The sequence below is a fragment of the Bos indicus x Bos taurus genome, chromosome 21, assembly GCF_003369695.1.
Source record: "Bos indicus x Bos taurus breed Angus x Brahman F1 hybrid chromosome 21, Bos_hybrid_MaternalHap_v2.0, whole genome shotgun sequence".
NCBI classification, from domain to species: domain Eukaryota; kingdom Metazoa; phylum Chordata; class Mammalia; order Artiodactyla; family Bovidae; genus Bos; species Bos indicus x Bos taurus.
In genome coordinates, this window is record NC_040096.1 from 19,736,364 (window position 1) to 19,762,302 (window position 25,939).

The 25,939-nt window shown below is 48.4% G+C and overlaps 1 protein-coding gene and 1 pseudogene across 1 annotated transcript; both read right to left on the reverse strand.

The window, feature by feature from the left end:
• Positions 1–8,544: 8,544 nt before the first annotated feature.
• LOC113880087 (myeloid-associated differentiation marker-like) lies at positions 8,545–9,537 on the reverse strand. Its single transcript, XM_027522091.1, has one exon. The coding sequence runs from the start codon at positions 9,535–9,537 to the stop codon at positions 8,545–8,547; it is 993 nt and encodes a 330-aa protein (XP_027377892.1).
• Positions 9,538–21,097: 11,560 nt separating this feature from the next.
• On the reverse strand, positions 21,098–25,780 carry LOC113879464 (annotated as a pseudogene).
• Between the last annotated feature and the right edge of the window lie 159 nt (positions 25,781–25,939).

The following is a 25,939-nucleotide window of genomic DNA, read 5'->3' on the forward strand; positions in this document are numbered from 1 at the left end:
CCCCAGGGACCGTAGCCTGCCAGACTCCTCTGTCCATGGGATTTCCCAGGCAAGAATACTGAAGTGGGTTGCCATTTCCTCCTCCAGGGGATTTGCCCGACCCAGGGATAGAATCTGAGTCTCCAGCATGGCAGGTGGATTCTTTGTTGCTGAGCCCCCAGGGAAACCCAAGGTACGGTAGTACATTATCTTTATTTCAAGTCCCGGATGTCCAGAAGCAAGTGTAAACACAGCGAAGATGTAGCTGGTACTTGACTGTTCAGTCGATGCCAGCCTCTCTAATACCAGCCGTCTTACTGAACTTTTCAAGTTTTACAGTACTTTTCAAGATACTGTACTGTAAGATTTAAAATGTTTGTTTTTATGTTTGGTTTTTATGTATGATTATGTGGCAAGTATTATAAACCTGTTACCGTACAGTACTATATAGCCGACTGTGTTAGTTGGGTACCTAGGCTAACTTTGCTGGACTCACGAAAAAATTGGACTTACAAATGTGCTCTCAGAACAAAATTCATTTATATGTAGGGGACTTACTGTAGTCTCCTAGGGCTGCTGAAACAAGTTACCATAACCTCGATGGCTTAAAATAGCAGAAAGTTATTCTTTCACCGTTCAGGAGGCCAGATATCTGAACTCAAGGTATCAGCAGTGTCACACTCCTCTGGAAAACCTGAGGAAGAATCTATTCCTTGTCCTTCCAGCTGCTGGTAGCTGCTGGTCTTCCATAGTGTTCCAGGGCTTCTGGCAACATCACTCCTATCTCTGCCTCCGTTTTCACACCACCGTCTCCTCCGTGTGTGTTGGGCTATGACCTCCTTCTTTATTGGCCACACCTTGAGGCATGCCAGATCTTAGCTCGCCTATCAGGGATTGAACCCACGCCTTCTGAAGTGGACACGCAGAGCCTTAACCACTGGACCACCAGGGAGAGTCCTACATCTCTTTGATAAGGACACTTATTATCGCATTCAGGGCTCACCCAGAAATCCAGGATTAGCTTCTTAGCTCAAGATTTTTATCTTAATCAGATCTGCAATGTTCTTTCCCCCAAATAAAGTAACTTTCACAAGGTACAGGAATTTGACATGGAAATCTCTCTGGAGAATTTTTTTTTTTCAGCCTACAAGAGGGACTTATGGGATTTAAGGAAACAGTATATTTTCTCACTATTCACCAGTGGACGGGGACATTTAGTAATCAACAAAAACAGGAAAGAAATTACTGTATAAATCTGAAAGTGAAACTGACTTGAATCAACAAGCATGAATTTCTTAGTGGACTTGTTCAGCAAAGTTGATAGGCTCCATTTTGTGTGAATAAACCCCTCAGTTTCTGTGATTCCCTTATCCCTTCAATTGGCCAGAAACCTGGAACATTTGTGTAGATTATGAAAATTTCAGGTGTGGCAGGGAATAAAGCAATGTAGAGAAGATTCTTTGGGTAAATGTAAATCAACTAACCTGGAATGTCAGGTCCATGAATCAAGGCAAATTGGAAGTGGTCAAACAAGAGATGGCAAGAGTGAATGTCGACATTCTAGGAATCTGCGAACTGAAATGGACTGGAATGGGTGAATTTAACTCAGATGACCATTATATCTACTACTGCGGGCAGGAATCCCTCAGAAGAAATGGAGTGGCCATCATGGTCAACAAAAGAGTCCGAAATGCAGTACCTGGATGCAATCTCAAAAACGACAGAATGATCTCTGTTCGTTTCCAAGGCAAACCATTCAATATCACAGTAATCCAAGTCCATGCCCCAACCAGTAACGCTGAAGAAGCTGAAGGTGAATGGTTCTATGAAGACCTACAAGACCTTTTAGAACTAACACCCCAAAAAGATGTCCTTTTCATTATAGGGGACTGGAATGCAAAAGTAGGAAGTCAAGAAACACCTGGAGTAACAGGCAAATTTGGCCTTGGAATACGGAATGAAGCAGGGCAAAGACTAATAGAGTTTTGCCAAGAAAATGCACTGGTCATAACAAACACCCTCTTCCAACAATACAAGAGAAGACTCTATACATGGACATCACCAGATGGTCAACACCAAAATCAGATTGATTATATTCTTTGCAGCCAAAGATGGAGAAGCTCTATACAGTCAGCAAAAACAAGACCAGGAGCCGACTGTGGCTCAGACCATGAACTCCTTATTGCCAAATTCAGACTTAAATTGAAGAAAGTAGGGAAAACCACTAGACCATTCAGGTATGACCTAAATCAAATCCCTTATGATTATACAGTGGAAGTGAGAAATAGATTTAAGGGCCTAGATCTGATAGAGTGCCCGATGAACTATGGAATGAGGTTCGTGACATTGTACAGGAGACAGGGATAAAGACCACCCCCATGGAAAAGAAATGCAAAAAAGCAAAATGGCTGTCTGGGGAGGCCTTACAAATAGCTGTGAAAAGAAGAGAAGCGAAAGGCAAAGGAGAAAAGGAAAGATAGAAACATCTGAATGCAGAGTTCGAAAGAATAGCAAGAAGAGATAAGAAAGCCTTCTTCAGTGATCAATGCAAAGAAATAGAGGAAAACAGCAGAATGGGAAAGACTAGAGATCTCTTCAAGAAAATCAGAGATACCAAAGGAACATTTCATGCAAAGATGGGCTCGATAAAGGACAGAAATGATATGGACCTAAGAGAAGCAGAAGATATTAAGAAGAGATGGCAAGAATACACAGAAGAACTCTACAAAAAAGATCTTCATGACCCAGATAATCACGATGGTGTGATCACTGACCTAGAGCCAGACATTCTGGAATGTGAAGTCAAGTTGGCCTTAGAAAGCATCACTACGAACAAAGCTAGTGGAGGTGATGGAATTCCAGTTGAGCTATTTCAAATCCTGAAAGATGATGCTGTGAAAGTGCTGCACTCAATATGCCAGCAAATTTGGAAAACTCAGCAGTGGCCACAGGACTGGAAAAGGTCAGTTTTCATTCCAAACCCAAAGAAAGGCAATGCCAAAGAATGCTCAAACTACCGCACAATTGCACTCATCTCACACGCTAGTAAAGTAATGCTCAAAATTCTCCAAGCCAGGCTTCAGCAATATGTGAAGCATGAACTTCCTGATGTTCAAGCTGGTTTTCGAAAAGGCAGAGGAACCAGAGATCAAATTGCCAACATCCGCTGGATCATGGAAAAAGCAAGAGAGTTCCAGAAAAGCATCTATTTCTGCTTTATTGACTATGCCAAAGCCTTTGACTGTGTGGATCACAGTAAACTGGAAAATTCTGAAAGAGAGGGGAATCCCAGACCACCTGATCTGCCTCTTGAGAAATTTGTATGCAGGTCAGGAAGCAACAGATAGAACTGAACATGCAACAACAGGCTGGTTCCAAATAGGAAAAGGAGTTTGTCAAGGCTGTATATTGTCACCCTGTTTATTTAACTTATATGCAGAGTACATCATGAGAAACTCTGGGCTGGAAGAAACACAAGCTGGAATCAAGATTGCCGGGAGAAATATCAATAACCTCAGATATGCAGATGACACCACCCTTATGGCAGAAAGTGAGGAGGAACTAAAAAGCCTCTTGATGAAAGTGAAAGTGGAGAGTGAAAAAGTTGGCTTAAAGCTCAACATTCAGAAAACGAAGATCATGGCATCCGTTCCCATCGCTTCATGGGAAATAGATGGGGAAACAGTGGAAACAGTGTCAGACTTTATTTTTCTGGGCTCCAAAATCACTGCAGATGGTGACTGCAGCCATGAAATTAAAAGATGCTTACTCCTTGGAAGGAAAGTTATGACCAACCTAGATAGCATGTTCAAAAGCAGAGACATTACTTTGCCAACAAAGGTCTGTCTAGTCAAGGCTATGGTTTTTCCTGTGGTCATGTATGGATGTGAGAGTTGGACTGTGAAGAAGGCTGAGCGCCAAAGAATTGATGCTTTTGAACTGTGGTGTTGGAGAAGACTCTTGAGAGTCCCTTGGACTGCAAGAAGATCCAACCAGTCCATTCTGAAGGAGATCAGCCCTGGGATCTCTTTGGAAGGAATGACGCTAAAGCTGAAATTCCAGTACTTTGGCCACCTCATGCGAAGAGTTGACTCATTGGAAAAGACTCTGATGCTGGGAGGGATTGGGGGCAGGAGGAGAAAGGGGTGACAGAGGATGAGATGGCTGGATGACATCACTGACTCGATGGACGTCAGTCTGAGTGAACTCTGGGAGTTGGTGATGGACAGGGAGGCCTGGCATGCTGGGATTCATGGGGTCGCAAAGAGTTGGACATGACCTAGCGACTGATCTGATCCGATCTGAAATCAGCTAAAGCCTGGGTTACAAATTTAAATTTTGACAAATAGAATTGAAGATCACAAACATCATATGGGATAAGGAAATATGTTATGAATATTGACAAAATGAAGATAGATGGAGAAGATATGACAAACACAAACATATATGAATCTGACAACATAGCCTCAAAATGTATGCAGCAGGGCAGCCCAGGAGAACGTTCCACAATGATGGAAGAGTCCAACACCTGCCCTGTCCAGCACAGTGCATCTTCAGTCGCTCAGTTGTGTCTGACTCTTTGCGACCCTTTGGACTGTATCCCTCCAGGTCTCTCTCCATGGAATTTTTCAGGCAAGAACACTGGAGTGGGTTGCCATTTCCTCCTCCAGTCCCATAAAGAAACTGCTAACAACATGTGGGAATAGGTACTGAAATGTGGCTGGTAGGACTGAGGGGCTGAATTTTTAATTCTGCTTAATTTTAATTAATTAAAAGTGAAGTAGCCAAACATATCTACTGGCTGCTATTAATATATTGAACAATGTGGATAAAACAAGAACTGGAAGAACTGTGAGGACATACATACAGCAGTGACAATATCTGGGAATATCAGTGTGCTCTGCTCAGAACTGGGTTTATGAAGGAAACAAGAAGGGTGACTCTGAGGTGGTAGCCATGGGTCTCGCCACAGTAATAACTTTTACTGTCTTCTTTCTCATCTCCTGTTTTGCCTTGAGAAGAGTTGAATGTTCACACTATTCAATAACATATTCTTTATTTACTAGCAGATTTCATCCACTGTCCCTATGATTCATGTTTTGTCATGTTTTGGGCTTTAAAAAATATTTTCCCCTTTGGACATTGGATCAGTATTTGGATGTTCCATTGGGTTGAAGTTAACCTATAGTAAATGTCCTTCTGCAAGCTTATCATGTAAGTTCCCTTGACCGTTCCCTCATGTCCACTATGACCCTATCTCTCCTTCCCCTCACAGACACTAGCTGCCCCAGGAGAAACCTGTATTTACAGTCTTTCCTTCTCATTCTCAGTCTCAAATGCACTGGCTTCTGTCCTGAGGCTCTCAAAGATTTTCAAATACTCACATCCAATGAACACTTTTCAGTGCTGATCCCACATGAACTCTGCTAACCTCCACAGCATGTAACCATATTGACCACATCCTCCTGACACTCTCTTCTCTATTATTATTTGAATGACAGGAGCCTCTTGATCTTTTCCTCTTGATCCTGCCTACTTCTTGGCAGATTCCTCTTCTGCCTGCTGCTTAAATACCAGTGTTTTCTCAGTTCTCCCTTCTCAACCATCTCTGCTTCTCACTCTGCCTAGTCTTTATGGGAAATTGTACTCATGTCGGTAACTTCAATTATTCCTTTAGGAGATGACACTGCATGCGTGCGTGCTAAGTCAGTTAAGTCGTGTCTGACTCTGTGCAACCCTACGGACGGTAGCCCACCAGGCTCCTCTGTCCATCGGATTCTCCAGGCAAGGATACTGCAGTGGATTGCCATGCCCTCCTCCAGGGCATCTTTCCTACCCAGGGATTGAACCTGCGTCTCTTACGTCTACCTGCATTGGCAGGCAGGTTTTTTAGCACTAGCATCACCTGGGAAGCCTCATGATTCACTAGCCTCTTCTTAAACTCCTAAGCTGTCCAGCTGGACTATCCTCAGGAACTTCACAGTCAGCCTGTCACACAATTCTGATCTCAGTGAGGCAGCAGTGAGAAGTGGTGTGAAGTGAGATCTTAATTCCCTGCCCAGGAATTGAACCTGAGTAGCCTGGCTTCCCAGTGGTTAAGAATCCACCTGCCAATGCAGGAGATGAAAGCAACACTGGTTCGATCCCCTGGAAGTTCCCCTGAAGTAGAAAATGGCAACCCACTCCAGTATTCTTGCCTGGAAAATCTCATGGACAGAGGAGCCTGGCGGCTACAATCCATGGGGTCACAAAGAGTTGGACATGTCAGCAACTGAACACACACACACACACAGCCTGGATGAAAGCCAGGAATCCTAGCCTCCAGACCAGCAAGGGCTAGAGGCTAAAAGCTATTTTCCCCTGGCTCTTGCCCGGAGTGAAAAATGCACTTCTCATAGAAGCAAAAATCTTAAATGCAGGTACAAAGTTTATTATCGGAGACACCGAAGAGCAAGAAGTGGAAGAGGACACTGAGAAACTGTTAGTTTAACTAAGACAGAAGCAAGGCAGAGATGAACGCTCGGAGAGAAAGGGTGTCGGCGTGCCCCCTAGAGAAGAGGAGCACAGGAAAGAGGCAGTTCAATCAGTTCTGTAAGGCAGGTCTTTGTCTTCCCTCTGGCCAGACATCCTGCTTTGACCCCTGGCTGATTTGTCTCAGAACCTTGCCCCTAGGTGTGCACACAATTCTCAACCAAGAGGGCTTCTGGGAGAAGCAAGGCTCTTTATGGCCTGGCACCGTCCCCTGACTTTTGGCCCCCAAGGAACCTTTCTGCACGTGTGTAGTGTCTCTCTAGCTCCAAAGAGGGGGAAAATCTCTTGATCCTTTACTCGAACAAGGTTTAGCCCCTCTCTGGTCCTGCTGTGACTATTACCTTCAGGTGTCCACCGGAGACAAAGCTGCTTACTCTGTTTCTGTTGTTACTCCCATTTCGGAAAGCAAACAGGAGGCTGATGGTAAATGCCAGCCTGGAGCCCACCTAACGTCTGTCTCAGGAAATGCAAACAGGAGGCCGGTTGTAAGTGTCCAGCCTGAAGTTCAACTTGTTCTCGTCCTTAAGAAAACTGGAGACCAGTCATAAATGCCTATCTCTCTCCTGCCTCAGCAGGAAAATAAAGGGGAGAAGAGTGAGATGATCAGACTTCCAGCCACGACATGCGTGAGGGGCTAACCTCTCTCTCTCTCTGAGCAGTCTCCGGTCAGGCAGAGCCGATGGAGCACCGTCTGCATGGTGTGCGGTGAGCCTCTCCCACTTTCTCTTAATCACCTGTCAAGGTGAGCGGTTGCTGGCTGGAGGGAGCGGGTCTTATGACTGAATGGAGCTGAGGCAGCTGTAGCTGCCTGATATCCACAGGACAGAGATGGGAGCCAGCAGAGAGAAAAGTAGAGAGATCTCAAAAGAGGGAAAGGGAAAGGGGAGGGGGAGAGAGTTGCCTGAATGAGGGAACTGAAGGCCCCCAGGGCCAGGGACAAACTTACCAAACTCAGTGATGTTGAAACAGGAGGGTCAGATGGCCACTTGTCACCCACAGGGAAGCTGCTTTCAGTGGTCTACGAGGTGCCAAATCTTCTCCCCAGAAGGGGACATACGCCCCACATTGGGCGCCACAAAATATATACCAACCAGGATTCTTGGCCCCTTCAATCAATGGAGACTGACTAGAGGCCAGACAAGAAATTCAGGCAAGACTTTATTGGAGGCCCTGTAGAAACAGGGGGAAGTGAGAACAAGTAACAGATTCCTTTGCTCGCTCCATGAGGCAGAGAAGGTGGGGAAAGCTTGCTCCTGATATGCGGTGAGGGTAGGGGTGTGTCCAGGGGTCAGGATGGAGGGGTGGCAGAGGTGGTTTGCCCACCCCTTGGGTGGTGGTGTGTGCAGGGGGCATGCTCAAAACCCTGCTTTTCTCCCAAGTGCTTCTTTTTGCAGGCTCTTCACAAGTGGCCCTTGGGTTTTTCTTTTTTCTTTTTTGGTCTCTTTGTATCTTTGTCTGGAGTTGGCCCCAAGTGCACAAGCACAAATTTCTTTGCATTTTGTTGCTGGAGGAGACATGTGTCCATGTACAAGCATTGCAGCAAAGGATCTCAGGTCCCAGTCTGTTTCATAATCAGGAGGGTGTGACTAATAAACAGGACCCAGCAGCCAAAAGGAAACAAGCAGAGAAGGTGGACAGAGGGGAGGGAGCCAGCTGCCATTTCCACGTCTGAATCTCCAGGACCGACAAGCCCAGGGGCACTGGCAGGGCTGGGAGGGGAAGGAAAGAGAAAAGAGCATGAGATGATGGGGAACGATGTGAGAGGAGAGAGGAAGCCAGGAAGCGGGTGTTAGGGGATGTCAGAAATTGGTGGAGAAACTGCAGTGAAGAGAATTAAGTGTCCCCGGGCCAGCCTTGTGTTAAAGTGAAGGTGTTAGTCGCTTAGTTGTGCCTGACTGTTTGCGAGCCCATGGACTGGAGCCTGCTAGACTCCTTTGTCCGTTGGATTTCCTAGGCAAAAAGCTGGAGTGGGTTGCCATTTCCTTCTCACAGGGACCTTGATGACTAAGGGAGCAAACTCTAGTCTGCCACATTTCAGGCAGATTCTCTACCCTCTGAGCCACCTACAAAAGCTTCTTGGACTAAATACACCGTGTCAGCCACATAAACCAGCAGGTTGATGCCTGTCAGGATGGCTACAGCCAGTCGTTGGTCCCAGATGCAGACAAAGACGTTGAGATGATCACCGCAGCTCATATCGCTGGACCGCTGGGGCTGCCCCCCCCACTTCTCGTGGAACTGGTAGAGGGGCCAGAGAATCAGTGCCGTGACGTAGAGGAGGACAGAGAGCACAGTCTGCACCCGCAGCAACCAGGGGAAGCGGAGGGGAAGCTTTTTGTCATTGTCACAGTCACACCCATTCATAAGGAAGTTCACGACCCCCAGGATGAAGCAGATGGCGTACACGGCCACACACCACTCCAGGGCTGGCTGGTGCAGGTACAGGTCAGTGTTGCAGACGAAGGCGAAGATGATGTTGGCCACATAGTTCTCCAGCCTCCTGAGCACACCTGGGAAGGTTGGCCAAAAGCAGTACATTCCACCGGGTCGTCGACAGACCCAGGCCACTTCGATGGCATAAAGCAGAGCAGCCACGCAGGAGAAGGCGGTGGCGGTGATGGCGCGATTCCGGGCGGGGCCTGGAGGAAAGACCTGGATGTAGGTAGGGCCGAAGATGACTGCAGCTGAGAGGCAGACGACGGCGAAGTAAGAGCAAAAGGCGTGAAGAACGCCATCCCAAGACAAGCGGAGGTGGTACTGGAACTTATCAGACAAGCGGAGGAGGGACTGGATGTTACATAATGGCAGTCCGAAGAGACTGCACAACTCCAGTATGAAGCCGAGTAAGGTGAGGCTTAAGCAGATGCACCAGATGAACAGGCACCAGTTGATTACACCCACCTTCAGAGTGTCCTGACTGGTCAGCAAGATGGGCAGGAGGGTGGAGAGCAGCTGCCCCACGCGGAGGGAGAGGGTCAGGCATGTGGATGAGCAGAGGAAGAGGCTCCAGCCTGAGGACGAGCTCATAGTGCTCCTGATGGTCAGGCAGGTCACGGGCTGCGGTGTTGTGTGTAACCTTGCTTGCTTTCCACCCAAAGTCTTGTGAAGAGTTAAACACGGCTCCGGAGTTGGATGTTCTGTTTCCTCTTTCACTGGGCCGGTTCAGCTCTCCCTCTGTCCTTGATTTTTCAGAAGTATACAACCACTGATCTTTAGAACAGATGCACTTATCTTAACAAAGTAAGGACCGTACTCACGTTCTCAGTCCCCAGCAAGGCTCCCGGTGGTTAATGTCAAGTCTCCAATACCCTCAGGGTGTAGCTCACATCCGTTTCCTGCCCCCCTCCTTGTATAAATGGGGGCTGAGCCTTGCAGTGCTGGGAGTTGGTTCTCTTGCACAGTGATCCGCCTTCTCCCCTTGTGGCTGGCTTCCTTAATGTAAAGCTACCTTTCTTCTATCCAGTGCTTGTCTCTCTGTATTGGCTTCTTCAGTGAAGAGCAGCCTGAGCCTGAGCTGGGGGACAGTGTTGGGCATCCAGGCAGGAGTCAGGTCCCTGGTGCTCCAGCCCTTCCAACTCCTTCTGTGACGAGGAGAGGAGTGCAGCTGGAAGGCTGGGGAGGATCTACAGGGTTAAGCCAGCAGCTGCTGAATTTGTTAGTTTCCAGAATTTCCTCTGTCCCTCCCCACTCCTTGCTCACAGCCTGCTTTCACTTTCTGTTGAGAGAAGCAAACTGGCCTCTGAAGGAGCAGCTGAGCTCTTGACTGAGTGAGTAGAGGGTGTGTGCCCCGGGAGCCCCCCATCCCCTCCTGTTTGGGCAAAGCATTTGCCCTTTGGAACTTTGTGGTCAGTTTGGACACCACAGGAGTGGGATATGGCTTGTTTATGACCCTGTGTGTGCCTCTTCTTGAAGAAGAATTTGTTTATTTGAAATATGTCCTGGGGGAGCAAGCAAAGTGAAACGAGGGGGCCATATCTATCCCTTCTAGAAGTCCACTGGGACGCATCTTGGCCAATTGGCAAAACTAGAGTATGACTCTGTAACCAAGAAGAAAAATGAGTTTTAAATTTTCATACGTCCTAACCCATGTATGTTTTCTAGTCTAAAGAACTGTGTACCCCCTGAATGGGTCTCTCAATTCCTCCACTCTTTTGCAGTTAGAACTGATTTGTTAACATTTGGTAAGTGGGAGGAAATGCCATGGGCAGCTTTCCTGTTACTCTATAATAAAGGTTCTTCCAACAAGGGCACTACATTAATGCTATTGATCTGGGGTGGCCTCGGCCTGTGTTTTCGATCTGAACCACTCTCTGGGGAATAAACAATGGACTGTGAAGAACCCCAGAGTCTTGAAGACAGCTGTCTGCAGTGTTGGTGAGGGGCAGCAATGTGGCCCTCCTGCCTCAGTGATCAAAACAGCAGGTCCTGCCTCTGCAGGGAGAAGGGCATCGCCACTGGCAGCGTTAAAGGTGATGTTAGCCTGGGTGTTTTATTTTTCTTCAATTTTTATTGTCTTAAGGACAAAAATTACTGGGTGACTATATTTTTGCATGCAAAGTTTCTTTTCAAAGTTTTGTTGATGAGTGGTGTTGGATGGGTGGGTTGCTGATGCCACAGTTGAGGAAACTGTATTGCTTGAGTTTGTGCTGCACAGACATGTGTTTCTATGTGTCAGCTGTTTTCTGATGCCGCTTCCTGCTTCTCCAGGACCCACACATAATATGATCTAAATAGATGTAAAATACATGGATTTTTTTAATTGTCTGGAATTTCTGGATACCATCAACCCTGCTATCAATCATAGATGAAGCCTTGCCCTTTCTCCTACAAATGTAATGCTCTTTTTTAACCTCAATACAAAGATAAAAAAAACCCCACAAACTTGACATATGCTAATTGCCCCAAATTTTCTCAGAGCTGGGAAGGATGGAGCAGATTTTTATTCTGATGAAAGCCCCCATCTCCGTGAGCCCTTCCCAATGTCTCCCCACTCGCACCTTCCCCGGGCCCTGGGGGCATGGCCCAGCCCAAGACAACTAGCAGTTGTGTCCCCAACACTAGACTTTCTGTCCCCTTAGCTCTTAAAGGACCAGACCCCGGATGACTGTATTTAAAGGTGTGTCCCTGCGTGCACAGCCAGCACGCGTTTGCCTGTGTATGTGCCTGCATGTCTGTGCTCACAGGTGCATTTGGACCAGCAGCCTTTATAATAACTGGTGGCCAGGAAGCCACCAATATTGTGCTTAGTCTCCTGTTCTCAGCCACAAACCCCAGAGCCTGGAGTCACCAGGACTGGAGGAGTCAGGCATCAGAGCTGTGGTGGGGGCAGTAAGGGGGATAGGGGAAAGCAACCCACTGCTGCCCCTCACTCCTGTACTGGGATGAAGCATTAGTACTTCCCCCCGGGGGCGGGTGGGGTAGATGGGGAGGGCTCCAGGACATGGTTCCTATGGCAGGCAAATCCTAAGAAGCAATGAAATAAAATTCATATTTTAAGGCAAGGCAAGACAAGGAAAATTTAAACAAAATTCGTCTCTGCCTGTTTTGACCTCCTCCCTGCCCTGAAGTGTGCAGTGTGCATCTGCAGTACGTGTTAACCAGACCTTCCGAAGGGCAGAAATACCTGACCCAATACAAAGATCCATTTTTGTTCTTCTAACCCCAGCCTTGTGACTTTACATGACACTCCTCCCTATGACCTTATTAATGTCACTCGCCATATTACTCTTGTCTAGCACTTCACAAGAGAGTTGTTTCTCGCATTAACAAATGTGTCATTGAGCCTCTGATAAACATGGTGATGACCAGGTGACCTTACATACAGTTTTATAAGATCCATGACTCAAAATATGGGAAGAAGCAACAGGAGGGAACCGTTTCTGAGAGCTGGACAGACAAGTGAGACAATTGTTCCAGAGGAGTTTGGCTACTGTTACCAGAACTAGAGGAAAAATTGCACACCCAATGGCCCATCAATGGAATCCTCCCCTGACCTGGGAAAATTCCTCCCAAACCTTGATTGGAATTAAGATGGAACAAATAGATTGTGTGATAAAGAATGTTGCCCACCACTGAGGTCTTCCAAAATTAAGTCACTGGCTGCTGCAATTCACTGACCTGCAATCCACTCTGGAAAGAAGTCGTGAAAAAGGTCAGGATTGTACTTTGTACTCTGAGAAAACTGGCAGAACCTGCCCTCACATACTTGGATATTTTCAGGAGACTTTTCTATGAACCCAGTTTCCTGCATATATCCAAGCTTAGGAAGCACTAAAAGCATGAACTGTGATATCTGTTCTTCCTGAGTGAAGCAACCTTCTTCCAAGGCGTGGGCTGGTTTCATGGCCTTCCCCAAATGACATAAACATTGACCTCCAACCCTGATCTCCTCAAAACAGCTCTTGGAGCTTCTTGAGAGACTATCTTCCAGTTAAACTTCTCAGGTTGGTTCCAATAAAATTCCAATTCTTTCTTAGATTGTCTGATTATTGGCTAATTTTTTATCCACAAAAGCAAGTATGCGTTGACCTCCGCAAGTCTCAGTGCAGAAACCTCATATTCTTATATTTTTCTAAATCAAATTGAACACAACCCTGGGACCTCACTTCCCAGGAGAATGGAAATGTCTCTGTGCTTCAGTAAAAGAATTGTTCAGGGTGGGCTCACCTGAGGAGCTTGCTGTCCAAGCCTCGTGGTTCATGGGGGAAGCTGGTCAAATCCTCCTGTTGAGAGGTTAAGGGACATTTGTCACAATTCCAAGGCTGCTCCAGTTCCCTCACTGTGGCCCTGAAAAGAAAGTGTAATGATCCTGTATTTAGTCCAACCCTCTAGTCTTAGGGTATTCCCTGGTGGCTCAGATGGGAAAGAATCCTCCTGCAATGCAGGTCGACCTGGGTTTGATCTCTGAGTTGGCAAGATCCCCTGGAGACGTGTTGTCAACCCACTCCAGTATTCTTGCCTGGGAAATCCCACGGACAGAGGAGCCTGGTGGGCTGCAGTCCATGGGGTCGCAAAGTGTCAGACATGACTGAGTGAGATACACTTAGTCTTCTCTTCATAGAAAAGGAGCAGCTGGGCCCCAGGGATGGCAGCACTTGTCCAGAGTCACCCTGTGTGTGGCAGAGTCAGAGTCAGGACCAAGTGTCCTGTCCCCAGGCCAGCTGTCTGTCCACGGCCCCACGCTGCTTGTGACAAATGTGGCAGCAGCATCCTCCAGGCTGGGATTCTGCCCCGTCCACGCAGGTCCTGCACAAACCTGCCCCGTCCCCCCGAGGAGGTCACTCACTGCTGCTGAGTCAGTTTCCTCATCTGCTAGATGGGGGAGGGGTGCCAGAGACCCTGGTCCCTCCCAGCCCCTTCTTCCCGGGGCCCCTGGACTTGCCAGTCCTGGAGACTCAGACGTGGAGATGGAGCCGGCTCCCTCCCCTCTGTCCACCTTCTCCACCCTCTCTGCTTGTTTCCTCTCGGCTGCTGGGTCCTGTTTATTGGTCACATCCTTCCTGACTAAACACACCCTCCTTCCCCATGACCTCTGCCTGGTGGGGAACATGCTTCTCTTTCATAACATGAGTTTCCTTAATCACTTTCCAGGGGTCCAACTCTCCAGTGATTCTTGTCAAAAACACAAACTGCTTCCAGGCACCCCCACAGTCTGAGGTCTCCCAGACTTCCTTGCTCCCGCACATTCTTGACTTTCCATTTTTTCAGAGTCCAGCTCAGCAGCCAGAATGCTCTTGCCTTATTTAGGGAGCTTGTGTTTCCTTTAGGAAAAGCAAATTCCTTCCTGCTGGGCATATAGAGGGCTGACCATAAGCAGGGGAAGATAAAACAGAAGCCCAGAGTGAAGAGAGGCAGATCGGGGGTCTGTGACTGGATTCACAGTCACATCTGCTCTGACTCCAAAGCAGACAGGCTGGGGGAGGAGCTGAGAGATGCCCACACAGGCCTGTCTCCAAAGGCAGAGAAAAGGGAGGTGACTTGAGTCCAGAGGTCTTGGGAGGGGGAGCTGGGGACCCGAATCCCACTTACTTGGTGACCACGGCCTCCCCCAGGCCTCCAACACACGCAGCTGATGGAGAAGACTTCCCAGTACCCAAGCCTCAGGCCCTTCTCTTGCTCCCTGTCTGGCCTGGGCTTCTTGTCTCCCGGGCAGCGGCCAGAGGCTCCCTCCTCAGCCAACCAGAGCCTCCTCTGCACAGGGTGACTCCAGCTGACGCCCCCAGACTATGGCCTGAGCCACATCCAGAATACAGCCTGGGGCACAGATGTTCCCGTTCTCTGGTCCTGGAGCAGCTTCTTGGAAAAATCACAGAATCAGCCTCCTCAGTCTTCCTCTGAGTGGGGAGAGTTGGGGACGTTCCCTCCTGTGTCTCAGGCACCTGGTTATCTGCCCTGGGTGCCTGTGCAGACGGCCGATCATGCGGCCCTTGTCTGTGTGGTTGGCTCCTGTCTAAAAGTGCCTGCTGGGAGGCAGGGGAGCTGAGGAGAAACAAGGGGGCTTTAATCAACCCCTGTGAAGTTTCTCCCTGCTGTCTCCGGACTTTTCTGCTGGCTACTTCCCTTTTCAACAGGAAATAGGTAGTCTGGCTGAGACAGGGGTGCTGCTGTAGGACCTCTGAATGAGGTACTGCAGCCAGAGCAGGACAGACAGGAGCCAGGAGGTTATACCTGGATCTGAGAGAAGAGGGAATGGGCTCAGCATTTCCCGAGGTTCTTGCTGAGCTTTGGGGGAGACAGATCTGTATTGAACGCAGGCTCTCTCAGAGAGTAACTGTGTGACCTTGAGGAAAAAACATAACATGCTCTCTGAGCCTCACTTTCATCATCTCTTAAATGGGGATGACAATAATAATATCCCTGAAAATGAAATGAAATAGAGATAATAAGTCACCTAGTCAGATTGGTGGTGTGTTTTGTCGCTCAGTCGTGTCCGTCTCCGTGCGACCCCTTGGACTGTATCCCTCCAGGCTCCTCTGTCCAAGGGGATTTTCCAGGCAAGAATACTGAAGCAGATTGTCATACCCTCCTTCAGGGGATCTTTCCGACCCAGGGATCGAACCCAGGTCTCCCACATTGCATGGATGCTTTACCATGTGAGCCACCAAGGAGGTGCTTGACTGTGGTGCTAAAAAGTATTGGCTGTTTTATCTTTTTGGAATACAAGGGACAAATTAATGACAATCCGAGTACAAGATCCTGCACCCACATGACTGGGTTCAAATCCCAGCTCTGCCACTTCCTAATTGTGTGATCTTGGTCTAGTTACCCACTGTGTGTCTGTGATAATGGGGACACTGAGTGCATAGTTCAAGGGCTGCTGGGAGGAACAAAACATCCAGAACAGTGGTTAGCCTGCAGTGTGTGCTCTGTGTGACACCTCTCTTAACTTTTATGTCAATACCTGCCCTGTTGGCCCATGGCAAATGTTTCTGAAATGAATACAACAAGTGCTTACAGCTCAGACTATAGCCTGGACCTACCAACTGGGATGCATTCCATCCCTTCTGCCTTTTGGGGGAATATTTGAGAATCTCTGAGTCATGTTTTGTCCCATTTAATCCTCCTAACAACACTTGACCTTCTGTGATGGATATCTCCAAGGAGGGAAATCACTGAGGATCTGACCTCATCACCATATTTGAGGACAATCCCATAATGTGTGCAACCTGGGGAGAGACTGGGCCTGACCCTCAATAAGAAAGAAAAGGAAAGGAAAGGAAAGTGCAGTTGCTCAGTCGTGGCCAACTCTTTGCGACCCCATGGACTATAGCATACCAGGCTCCAGCGTCCATGGGGATTTCCAGGCAAGGATACTAGAGTGTGTTGCCATTTCCTTCTCCAGAGTCTTCCTCATCCAGGGATCGAACCCAGGTCTCCCACATTGCAGGCAGATGCTTTACTGTCTGAGTCATCAGGGAAGCCTCAAGAAAGAAAGGCCAGATAAGTATTGGACCTCTCCCACAACTGGGACCTGGACACACAAGAACAGGTATACACGGAAACAAAGAGAGACCAGAATTCCTTCTGCAGGGCCTGCAGAGCATCCAGTGTGCTTCCAGTGGCCACGGGGCCTGGACCAAGTGCCCTTGGCTGTGAGCTGGCTGTCCAGAACCCTCATTTCTGGTCTGAGCCTGTTCTCAGGCTGGTCCCTCTCTAGCAGTTCTGCAAGCTATCCAGTATCCTTCTAATACAGTTGTTCTCTTCTTATGCTGCCAGAGATGTCTCTGGAGGGTGCAGTTAACAGCCTTTATGACTAAAAGCAGGAGCTATTGTCTCCATTTTCTGGATTAGCAAACTGAGACTTAGAGTAGCATAGACTGAGCATAGGACTGCTGTGAGCCTGGCTGAACTCAGGTCTCAGTTGAGGGTTGGGGGGTGGTGTGTAGACATATAAGGTGAAAGGCTCTGAGATGACCAAGAGAACTGGAAACAGTTGTCAGTGGCTGGAGGCAGAGGAGGAGGCTGGAGAGGAAGAAAGGGGTCAGATCTTGCAGGGCTTTGCAGGTGGGTGATGTTGTGGAGTCTGTGTTCCATCCTAAGGGAGCAAACAGAAATCTTCAGAGTATCGTACTTTGACTTTACTCCAAACCAGTCTTTGAGGGAAAGGATGGAAATAGAGGAAGCATCTAGAAGCTTATGGCAGGAGTACAGGTGAGGGGATGGATGGATCTGGACCAGGTGGTCTAGAGATGAAGAAGAGTGGGTGGGTTCAGGAGCATATTGTGAAGAGCTTCTGGGAAGGTGGTGCCATTGACTGTGATGGAAACATGAAGAAGGATCAGCGTGTGATAGGAGTAGGGGATTGAAGAGGTGGGACTGGACATACTAAGTGTGACGTGTCCCGAGACATCCGGAGGGGAGATCAGGAGGCAGGTGTATATGACTCTGGATCCCAGTAGAGATCGGCTCCGGAGACAGAACTGGGGAGCTGTCCTCCCTCAGCCTACACTCTTCTTTCAGTTTCTTCTTAAACGTCACATCCATGGAGCAGCCTTGCCCCCCACCGCCAACAGGCACTCCAATAACCCTTCTTACCTGTGTTCCCTTTATTATGGCACTAATAGCCCACTGACTGATGTTATGTATTGATGTGCATGTCTCCTGTACTAGAGTGCAAGCTCCATGAGGCCGGAACTCTTGGTTCTGTTCTCTGCTCTCTATCCAGTGTCTAGAAGAGGGCCTGGCACACACACTTGGGGAACAAGAATATTTATTGATGAGTGGAATCTTAAAGTCATTGGACTGAATGACGACAAAAAAGGCTCCCAGAAAAGAGGTGGTCTGGGCCCAAGTCCTGAGCAGATGGTTCCTTCCTGTTGCTTATTCCCGTATCTGTAGCTGTTGTTGTGGTTTAGACGCTAAGTCGTCTCTGATCTTTGAGACCAATGGACTGTAGCCCGCCAGATTCCTCAGTCCTTAGGGTTTTCCAGGCAAGAATACTGGAGTGCATTGCCATTTCATTCTCCAAGGCATCTTCCAGACCTAGGAATCAAACCTGAGTCTCCTGCATTAGCAGGCAGGTTCGTTACCACTGAGTCATATGGGAATAGTCACTGCATTACAATCCTGGATCTTATAAAACTATATATACTATATGAATCATTTCAAGAGGCCGAGTCACCATTATTTTTTCATCACATTCTTTATCACACATCTGTTAATACAAGAAATAAGGCATGAATCTTTAAAATAAGCAGAGCACAAGTAATACAGTTAGAGACATTAATCAGGTCCTAAGTAAGTTAGCAGTGCTGTCTTCTAAGGAGTTACATGGCTTCCTCTAGAAAATGTCACCCTTGTGGTGAAATGGGTATTTCTTCCCTTGAAGAGGTCTGGTTAAGGCACAATGCAGATGAAATATGCACCCTAGAGAAGAGGGAAGAATCTGAAACAGACAGACCAAAAATGTTCAATTTAAATTTTTCTTGTCTTGTCTTAAAGTAGGAATTTTATTTCATTGTTGCTTAAGATTTACCTGCCACAGGGACCACCTCCTGGAAGTCCTTCCCTTCCATCCATCCAGCCCCTGGGTGAGGATCACACGCTTTACCCCAGTACAGGAGTGAGGGGCAGCAGTGGGGCCCCTCCCCTCCCCCGCAGCTCTGCTTGTCTGGCCCCTCTGGGTCTGGTGACGCTAGGATGCTGGGGTTGAGACTTTGTAGCTGCGAATAGGAGAAGAAGGCTTGTGGTGCATTTCTCATCACCAGTTACTATATAGGGCTGTTGGTGTCATCGCAGGGCGGCATATGAACTTTTATGCAGAGTATGTCATGAGAAACGCTGGGCTGGAGGAAGCAAGCTGAAATCAAGATTGCTGGGAGAAATAGCAATAACCTCAGATACGCAGATGACACTACCCTTATGGCAGAAAGTGAAGAAGAACTTAAAGAGCCTCTTGATGAAAGTGAAAGAGGAGAGTGAAAAAATTGGCTTAAAGCTCAACATTCAGAAAACTAAGATCATGGCATCTGGTCCCATCACTTCATGGCAAATAGATGGGGAAATAGTGGAAAGAGTGGTTGACTTTATTTTTTGGAGCTCCAAAATCACTGCAGATGGTGATTGCAGCCATGATATTAAAAGATGCTTGCTCCTTGGAAGGAAAGTTATGACCAACCTAGACCTCATATTAAAAAGCAGAGACATTACTTTGTCAACAAAGGTCTGTCTAGTCAAGGCTATGGTTTTTCCAGTGGTCATGTATGAATGTGCGAATTGGACTATAAGGAAAGATGAGCGCCGAAGAATTGATGCTTTTGAACTGTGGTGTTGGAGAAGACTCTTGAGAGTCCCTTGAACTGTGAAGAGATCTAACCAGTCCATCCTAAAGGAAATCAGTCTTGGGTGTTCATTGGAAGGACTGATGTAGAAGCTGAAACTCCAATATTTTGGCCACCTGATGTGAAGAGCTGACTCATTTGAAAAGACCCTGATGCTGGGAAAGATTGAAGGCAGGAAGAGAAGGGGACGACAGAGGATGAGATGGTTAGATGGCATCACCAACTCAATGGAAATGAGTTTGGTAAACTCCAGGACTTGGTGATGGACAGGGAGGCCTGGCGTGCTGTGATTCATGGGGTCACAAAGAGTCGGACACGACTGAGCGACTGAACTGACTGACTGACATGAGCACACACACATGTACACGCACAGGTGCACTGAACATCCACACCAGTACACATCTTTAAAGAGAGGCCTTGAGGTGCTGTCATGGCCCCTTTAAGAGGTAGGGGGCAGAATGTGGACATTGGGGTGGGGCCCAACCTCTTGCCTCACAGGCTGGGCCACATCCCCAGGCTCTGGCCCAGATGGAGGTGGAGAGTCAGTGGGAGTGATTCTCAAAAACATAGATTTGGGTGAGGGTGAAAACTGACTAGGGCTCTTTTGAGTTCTAGGTCAATTTGGGTATTAGAATATGTGGATTTTGTTTTGGGCTTTTTGTTTCTTTGCTTTTTTCCTTCTCATCTTTATATGCATGCTAAGTGGCTTCAGTCATGTCCAACTCTTAGTGATCCCATGGACTGTAGCCCACCTGGCTCTGCTGTCCATGGGATTTTCCAGGCAAGTGTACTGGAGTGGGTGCCCATACCCTCTCCAGGGGATCTACCTTACCCAAGGATCAAACTGGCATCTCTTGCATTGTCTCCTGCATTGCCCATGGATTCTTTACTGCTGAGCCATGGACGATGCTCTTTATCTTTATACTGAGATTATAAAGTACATTATGTGTGTGAGAAAAAGTACAAGGCTTTTCCTGATGATTGACAGCAGGGGCTGATGGAAACAAAACGATCTAGAAAAAAATTTTTAATTATATATTTATTTTACCTGATTCCAGAAACTCAGGAAGCAGCAGCAGAAAGCAACAGGTACACAGAACCACACACACGTGTCACCTCACACTCAAACAATGCAATTCCTTTGGCAATGGAAGCAGCAGCAACCACCCCCACCCCCAAACCACCTGCCTAAGAAATTCTGAAAAGAAACTTTCTCTTTAAGAACAAGTCACCCAATAATTTTTGGCGTCCTGACCAGAAGATAGACAAAGAAAGAAAAAAATAATCTGAGGCTAGCATCACATAAGGCTGCAGTGGCCATGCTCTTCTCCCTGCAGAGGCAGGACCTGCAGTTTTGATCACTGGGGCAGGAGGGCCACATCGCTGCCCCTCACCAACACTGCAGACAGGTGTCTTCAAGACCCTGGGGTTCTCTGCCAGCTCCTACTTCGATGTCCAGAAAGTTATTGGGATGGAAATCATCACAACTTCCTCTAAGAAGCCCTCTAGGCAGTGGGTGTTTAGTGAACCTGCAAAAACTCTGGAGCCAATCTCCGGTGGGGCTGAGCACCAGATGGGGCCCAGGGACCCAAGGTCTCTGCTTCAAGACTCCCACCCACTGGGAATTATTGACCTCCAGAGATTGTGTTTTAACTTAAAAACAAGCCGACTCATTAGAATAGACCCTGATGATGGGGAAGATTGAAGGCAGGAGGAGAAGGGGGTGACAGGGGATGAGATGGTTAGATGGCATCACTGACTTAATGGACATGCATTTGAGCAAGCTCCGGGAGATGGTGAAGGACAGGGAAGCATGATGTGCTGCAGGCCATGGGGTCGCAAAGAGTCGGATACAACTGAGACACTGAACAACAATAATACTCTACAACTCCCTCCACTGGGAAAAACGGGGTCCAATTCCTAGCTACCCACACTCACCCCACTCCACACATCTGTACCAACTAAGACACAGACAGGGTGACGGACAACCAGAGCCTCCGGAGGCCCAGGGTGTGAACAGCTGCACAGAGGGCTGTGTGCTGTGGAGTCAGCACCTTAGGAGGTGGGAGGGCAGAGGAGGAAGGAGTCTCAGGTCCTGATGGATCAGAAGAAGGAAAATGGGGAGAGGTGGTCAGGACACAGGAGACGAGAAAACCAAGGAAGAACAGAAAAGGGCCAAAAAGCAGAAAATGTAGAAAAGATGGAACAACACAAGAAAGAGACAAAACAGAATTATGGGCAAGCACACGAGACAGAAGGGAGACAGAGAAGAAGGAGGGAAGGGAACAGGAAAGAGCAAGATGAATGGGAAAGGATGTGAGAAGGGAGAGAGGGAGCCAGGAAGAGGACATGAGAGGATGACTGAGCTTGGTGAAGATGCCTCCACTGACAATAAGAGGGAACCAGGGGGCCTGGTGCAGAGCCTCAGAAGCTGATAAAAACAGCGGCGGGCCAAGTCCACCAGGTCCACGACATAAATCAGCAGATTGACGGCAGTCAGGACGGCCACAGCCAGTCGCTGGTCCCAGGTGCACACGTAGGAGCTGAGCTTATCACGGCAGCTCACGTCGCTGGACCTCTGGGGCTGCCCGCCGAACTCCCTGTTGAACTGGTAGAGCGGCCAGAGGACCACAGCGGAGGCATAGAGGAGGGTGGAGAGCAGAGTCAGCCCCAAATGCACAAGGGGGACGGGGACGGGCAGCCTGTTGTCCCAGTTGTACCAGTTCAGCAGGAGGGTCACGGCTGACAGGAGGAAGCAGATGCAATACACGGCCACGCACCACTCCAGGGCCGGCTGGTGCACATACAGATGGGGGCTGCTGATGAAGGCAAAGATGATGCAGGCCACGAAAATCTCCAGCCTGTGAAGCAGGCCTGGCAAGGTGAGCACAGAGCAGGAGAACTCTCCAGACCGGGCGCAGGTCCAGACCACTTCAGTGGCATAAGCCACAGATGCAAGGCTGGAAAAGGCAGTGACCGCAATGGCGTGGTCACCGAAGGGGCTGTGAGGCAGCAACTGGATACAGGCAGTGGCAAAGACGATGGAGCCTGAGAGACATAAGAAGGTGGCACAGGAGGCGCTGGTGATGAGAAAGCCATCCCAGGAGAGGTGGAGGCGAGGCTGAAGCCCACAAACTCGACTATGAGGATGATGAGGGTCACGATGAAGCAGAAGCACCAAATATGGACCAGTTACCTGCAGCCACCTGCAAAGTGCTCACACCAGCCACCAGGGAGAAGGCCACGCAGGTGGAGAGCAGCTGCAGCAGGCGGAGAAAGTAGCCCATGATGATGGTCAGAGAGCTCAGGCCTGAGGACGATCCTGTGGAGGTCCTAATGGTTGTTCAGGCCTAGGTCATCGATACGGCAGTGGTCTTTGCTGACACCCACCAGAAAAAGATCCAGCTCTGGAGTCAAGACGCCTGGAAAAGTCTCAGGGCCCTGTGAGGGCTGAGGCTCAGGATCTGCGGAGTTGGAACCAATGGCTCAGACACTCGGGTGACAGCACAGCCGCTCCAGAATGTTTCTCCCCACCCATCAGCCTTGGCCTTGTCAGGAGACTTGTCTTATCCCAAATCTTATAGCCATGTTTGGTCTGGCCTCAAACCATGAATATTTTATCTCTCTGATCTGTGTACCTTTATCTATGGAGACAGAAGTTAGGCTGGTCCTTATCTGCAATCCCAACCCTTCAAGGCTATGAAAATTGAAAAAAGAATTTTTTTTTTTAAATTTTATTTTATTTTTAAACTTTACAATATTGTATTAGTTTTGCCAAATATCGAAATGAACCCACCATTATATATACCTGTGTTCCCCATCCTGAACCCTCCTCCCTCCCTATACCCTCCCTCTGGGTCCTCCCAGTGCACCAGCCCCAAGCATCCAGTATTGTGCATTGAACCTGGACTGGCGACTCGCTTCATACATGATATTATACATGTTTCAATGCCATTCTCCCAAATCTTCCCACCCTCTCCCTCTCCCACAGAGTCCATAAGACTGATCTATACATCAGTGTCTCTTTTGCTGTCTCGTACATAGAGTTATTGTTACCATCTTTCTAAATTCCATATATATGCATTAGTATACTGTATTGGTGTTTTTCTTTCTGGCTTACTTCACTCTGTATAATAGGCTCCAGTTTCATCCACCTCATTAGAACTGATTCAAATGTATTCTTTTTAATGGCTGAGTAATACTCCATTGTGTATACATGCCACAGCCTTCTTATCCATTCATCTGCTGATGGACATCTAGGTTGCTTCCATGTCCTGGCTATTATAAACAGTGCTGCTATGAACATTGGGGTACACGTGTCTCTTTCCCTTCTGGTTTCCTCAGTGTGTATGCCCAGCAGTGGGATTGCTGGATCATAAGGCAGTTCTATTTCCAGTTTTTTAAGGAATCTCCACACTGTTCTCCATAGTGGCTGTACTAGTTTGCATTCCCACCAACAGTGTAAGAGAGTTCCCTTTTCTCCACACCCTCTCCAGCATTTATTGCTTGTAGACTTTTGGATCGCAGCCATTCTGACTGGTATGAAATGGTACCTCATAGCGGTTTTGATTTGCATTTCTCTGATAATGAGTGATGTTGAGCATCTTTTCATGTGTTTGTTGAAAAAAGAATTTTGAAAAAACTCATTTGGTAACAAGTTTTGACCTGAACAAACATGAGACAATTTATGTTCCAAAGTTCAGTTGCAGAAACACTCCTGTATCTGATTACAAGGTGCTTTCAGACCCCAGTGAGTGTGATATCTCAGAGCAGATGCACCATGTCACTATCGGGAGCTGAAAAATTCTGAATTCTAAAGCTGAAAAATTCTGAATTCTGGAGCAGACCCAAAGGTTTCAGAAATGGGATATTGGATTGTACTGCTAACCACATTTTACAGATGAGAAAACTGAAGCTGGGTGGTTTAGTATTTCCCTGAGGTTGCCCCTTACATAGGAGTGGGAAATCCAGATGAAAATGCCAAAGCTGTAGGTTTGAGTGTTTGCTCTACAGTTCAGCAGGTCAGCCAGAGTGGGAGCCCAGGACCAAAGCTTGGGGCTCTGAGACCCAGGACATACCTTCAGGGCCATGGCCTCCTTCCACAGCAACCTGGAGACACGTGTCCTGGCCTGTCCTCCCAGGAGCCATCACTGGAAGGAGCTGCCATTTGAGAGGACACAGCTCCACCCGGAGGAGGGCAGCTTCAGAGATTAACAGGGAGGAGCCATGGGGTGAGAGCAAGGCCATGGGGACAAGATGACATGGAAAATAGGAACTGTTCTGAATCCCCTCCCCCACATTTTGCCTTCCCATGTGACTCTTCCTCACTGGGGCAGGGAGACTCCAACCCAACATGACTCCAAGGTGGAGTGTCCCGGAGGAACCACAGAATAAATTAACATAATGTTTAGCTTTTAAGCTCCAAAATTGCCATCCAGATGTGAGTCTGGAAATATCTAGAGGTAGTCCTACCTGAGTGAGGATTCTCCTGGCCTGGGAGACTGGTTAGCAGCTTCCAAGCTGGGAAGAAGGGATTGGAAATGAACAAGGATGCTGTGTCTGATTCTGATGTGAAGTCTTTCAGGGCATCCCAGGGAGGGGGTGGGGATGGACCGATGACTGGCCCCCTTTTAAGGGCAGGAGCTAAAAGAGGAGGCACCTGCCGGACCCCTAGGAGGGGATAGCCCTGAGAAGGCAACCAGGACTGGAGTAGGGGCTGGGTGACAGACTGGGGATGACTGGAGTGGGGGAACGAGTGCGGATTCCAGGGTCCCAGTGGCCCTGAGGCAGCCCAGTAGGGGTCTTCTGACCCAGAAGGGATGCAGGCATGGAGCCAACCCTCCCATGGAGGAGGGGCCTGGGCTGGAACTGAGACAGGAGAACAGAGGCCTGAAGGGATTTCAGGGTTGTGACAGGGACATGTGGCCAGAGTGGCAGGGACCCTGGAGACTACGGAATTGCCCAGGTCACCTGCCTAAGACAGTCCCGCCAGCCAAGACTGCAGTCCTCCTCACACAGGGGCTCCTCCAGGGTCCAGTGTGTTGGGAGAGTGAGGCCTCTCCCAGCCCGCCCCCTCTGCAGGGACAGCTGCCCTGTTTCCAAGGGACTATTTGCTGAGAGGCCCCCAGGGTGGAAGGGCCAGAAGCCTGAGCCCCAGCCAGCTTCCTGCCATCAGGGGCCTTGTCACCTTTGCTGATAATAAACCCTGGGACAAGCTGAGGCTGGAAAGAGAAACACAGAGCAAACCTGAGAACCTCCCTGGACTCACAAAGCTCCCTGAGCCCCAATTGCAGGGCAGCGCTGGAGCCTGCTGGCCTCCCAGTGGGCATGCCAGGGGTGGGGAGGGGTACTGGCATGAGGGCTGATGGGGGTATCTGTCCCTGAAGCTGTTCCCAACTTACCTCAACAAAATGACCCTGCAATTTACATCTAAGGCTAAAAGACAACTTTAAGTTACGTTCAGTAGCTCAGTCATGTCCTACTCTTTGCAACCCCATGAATCGCAGCACGCCAGGCCTCCCTGTCCATCACCAACTCCCTGAGTTCACTCAAACTCATGTCCATCGAGTGGGTGATGCCATCCAGCCATCTCATCCTCTGTCGTCCCCTTCTCCTCCTGCCCCCAATCCCTCCCAGCATCAGAGTCTTTT

Bases quoted from the DNA above. Each gene is read 5' to 3' on its own strand.
- LOC113880087 (XM_027522091.1), bottom strand. From the start codon at position 9,537: ATGAGCTCGTCCTCAGGCTGGAGCCTCTTCCTCTGCTCATCCACATGC.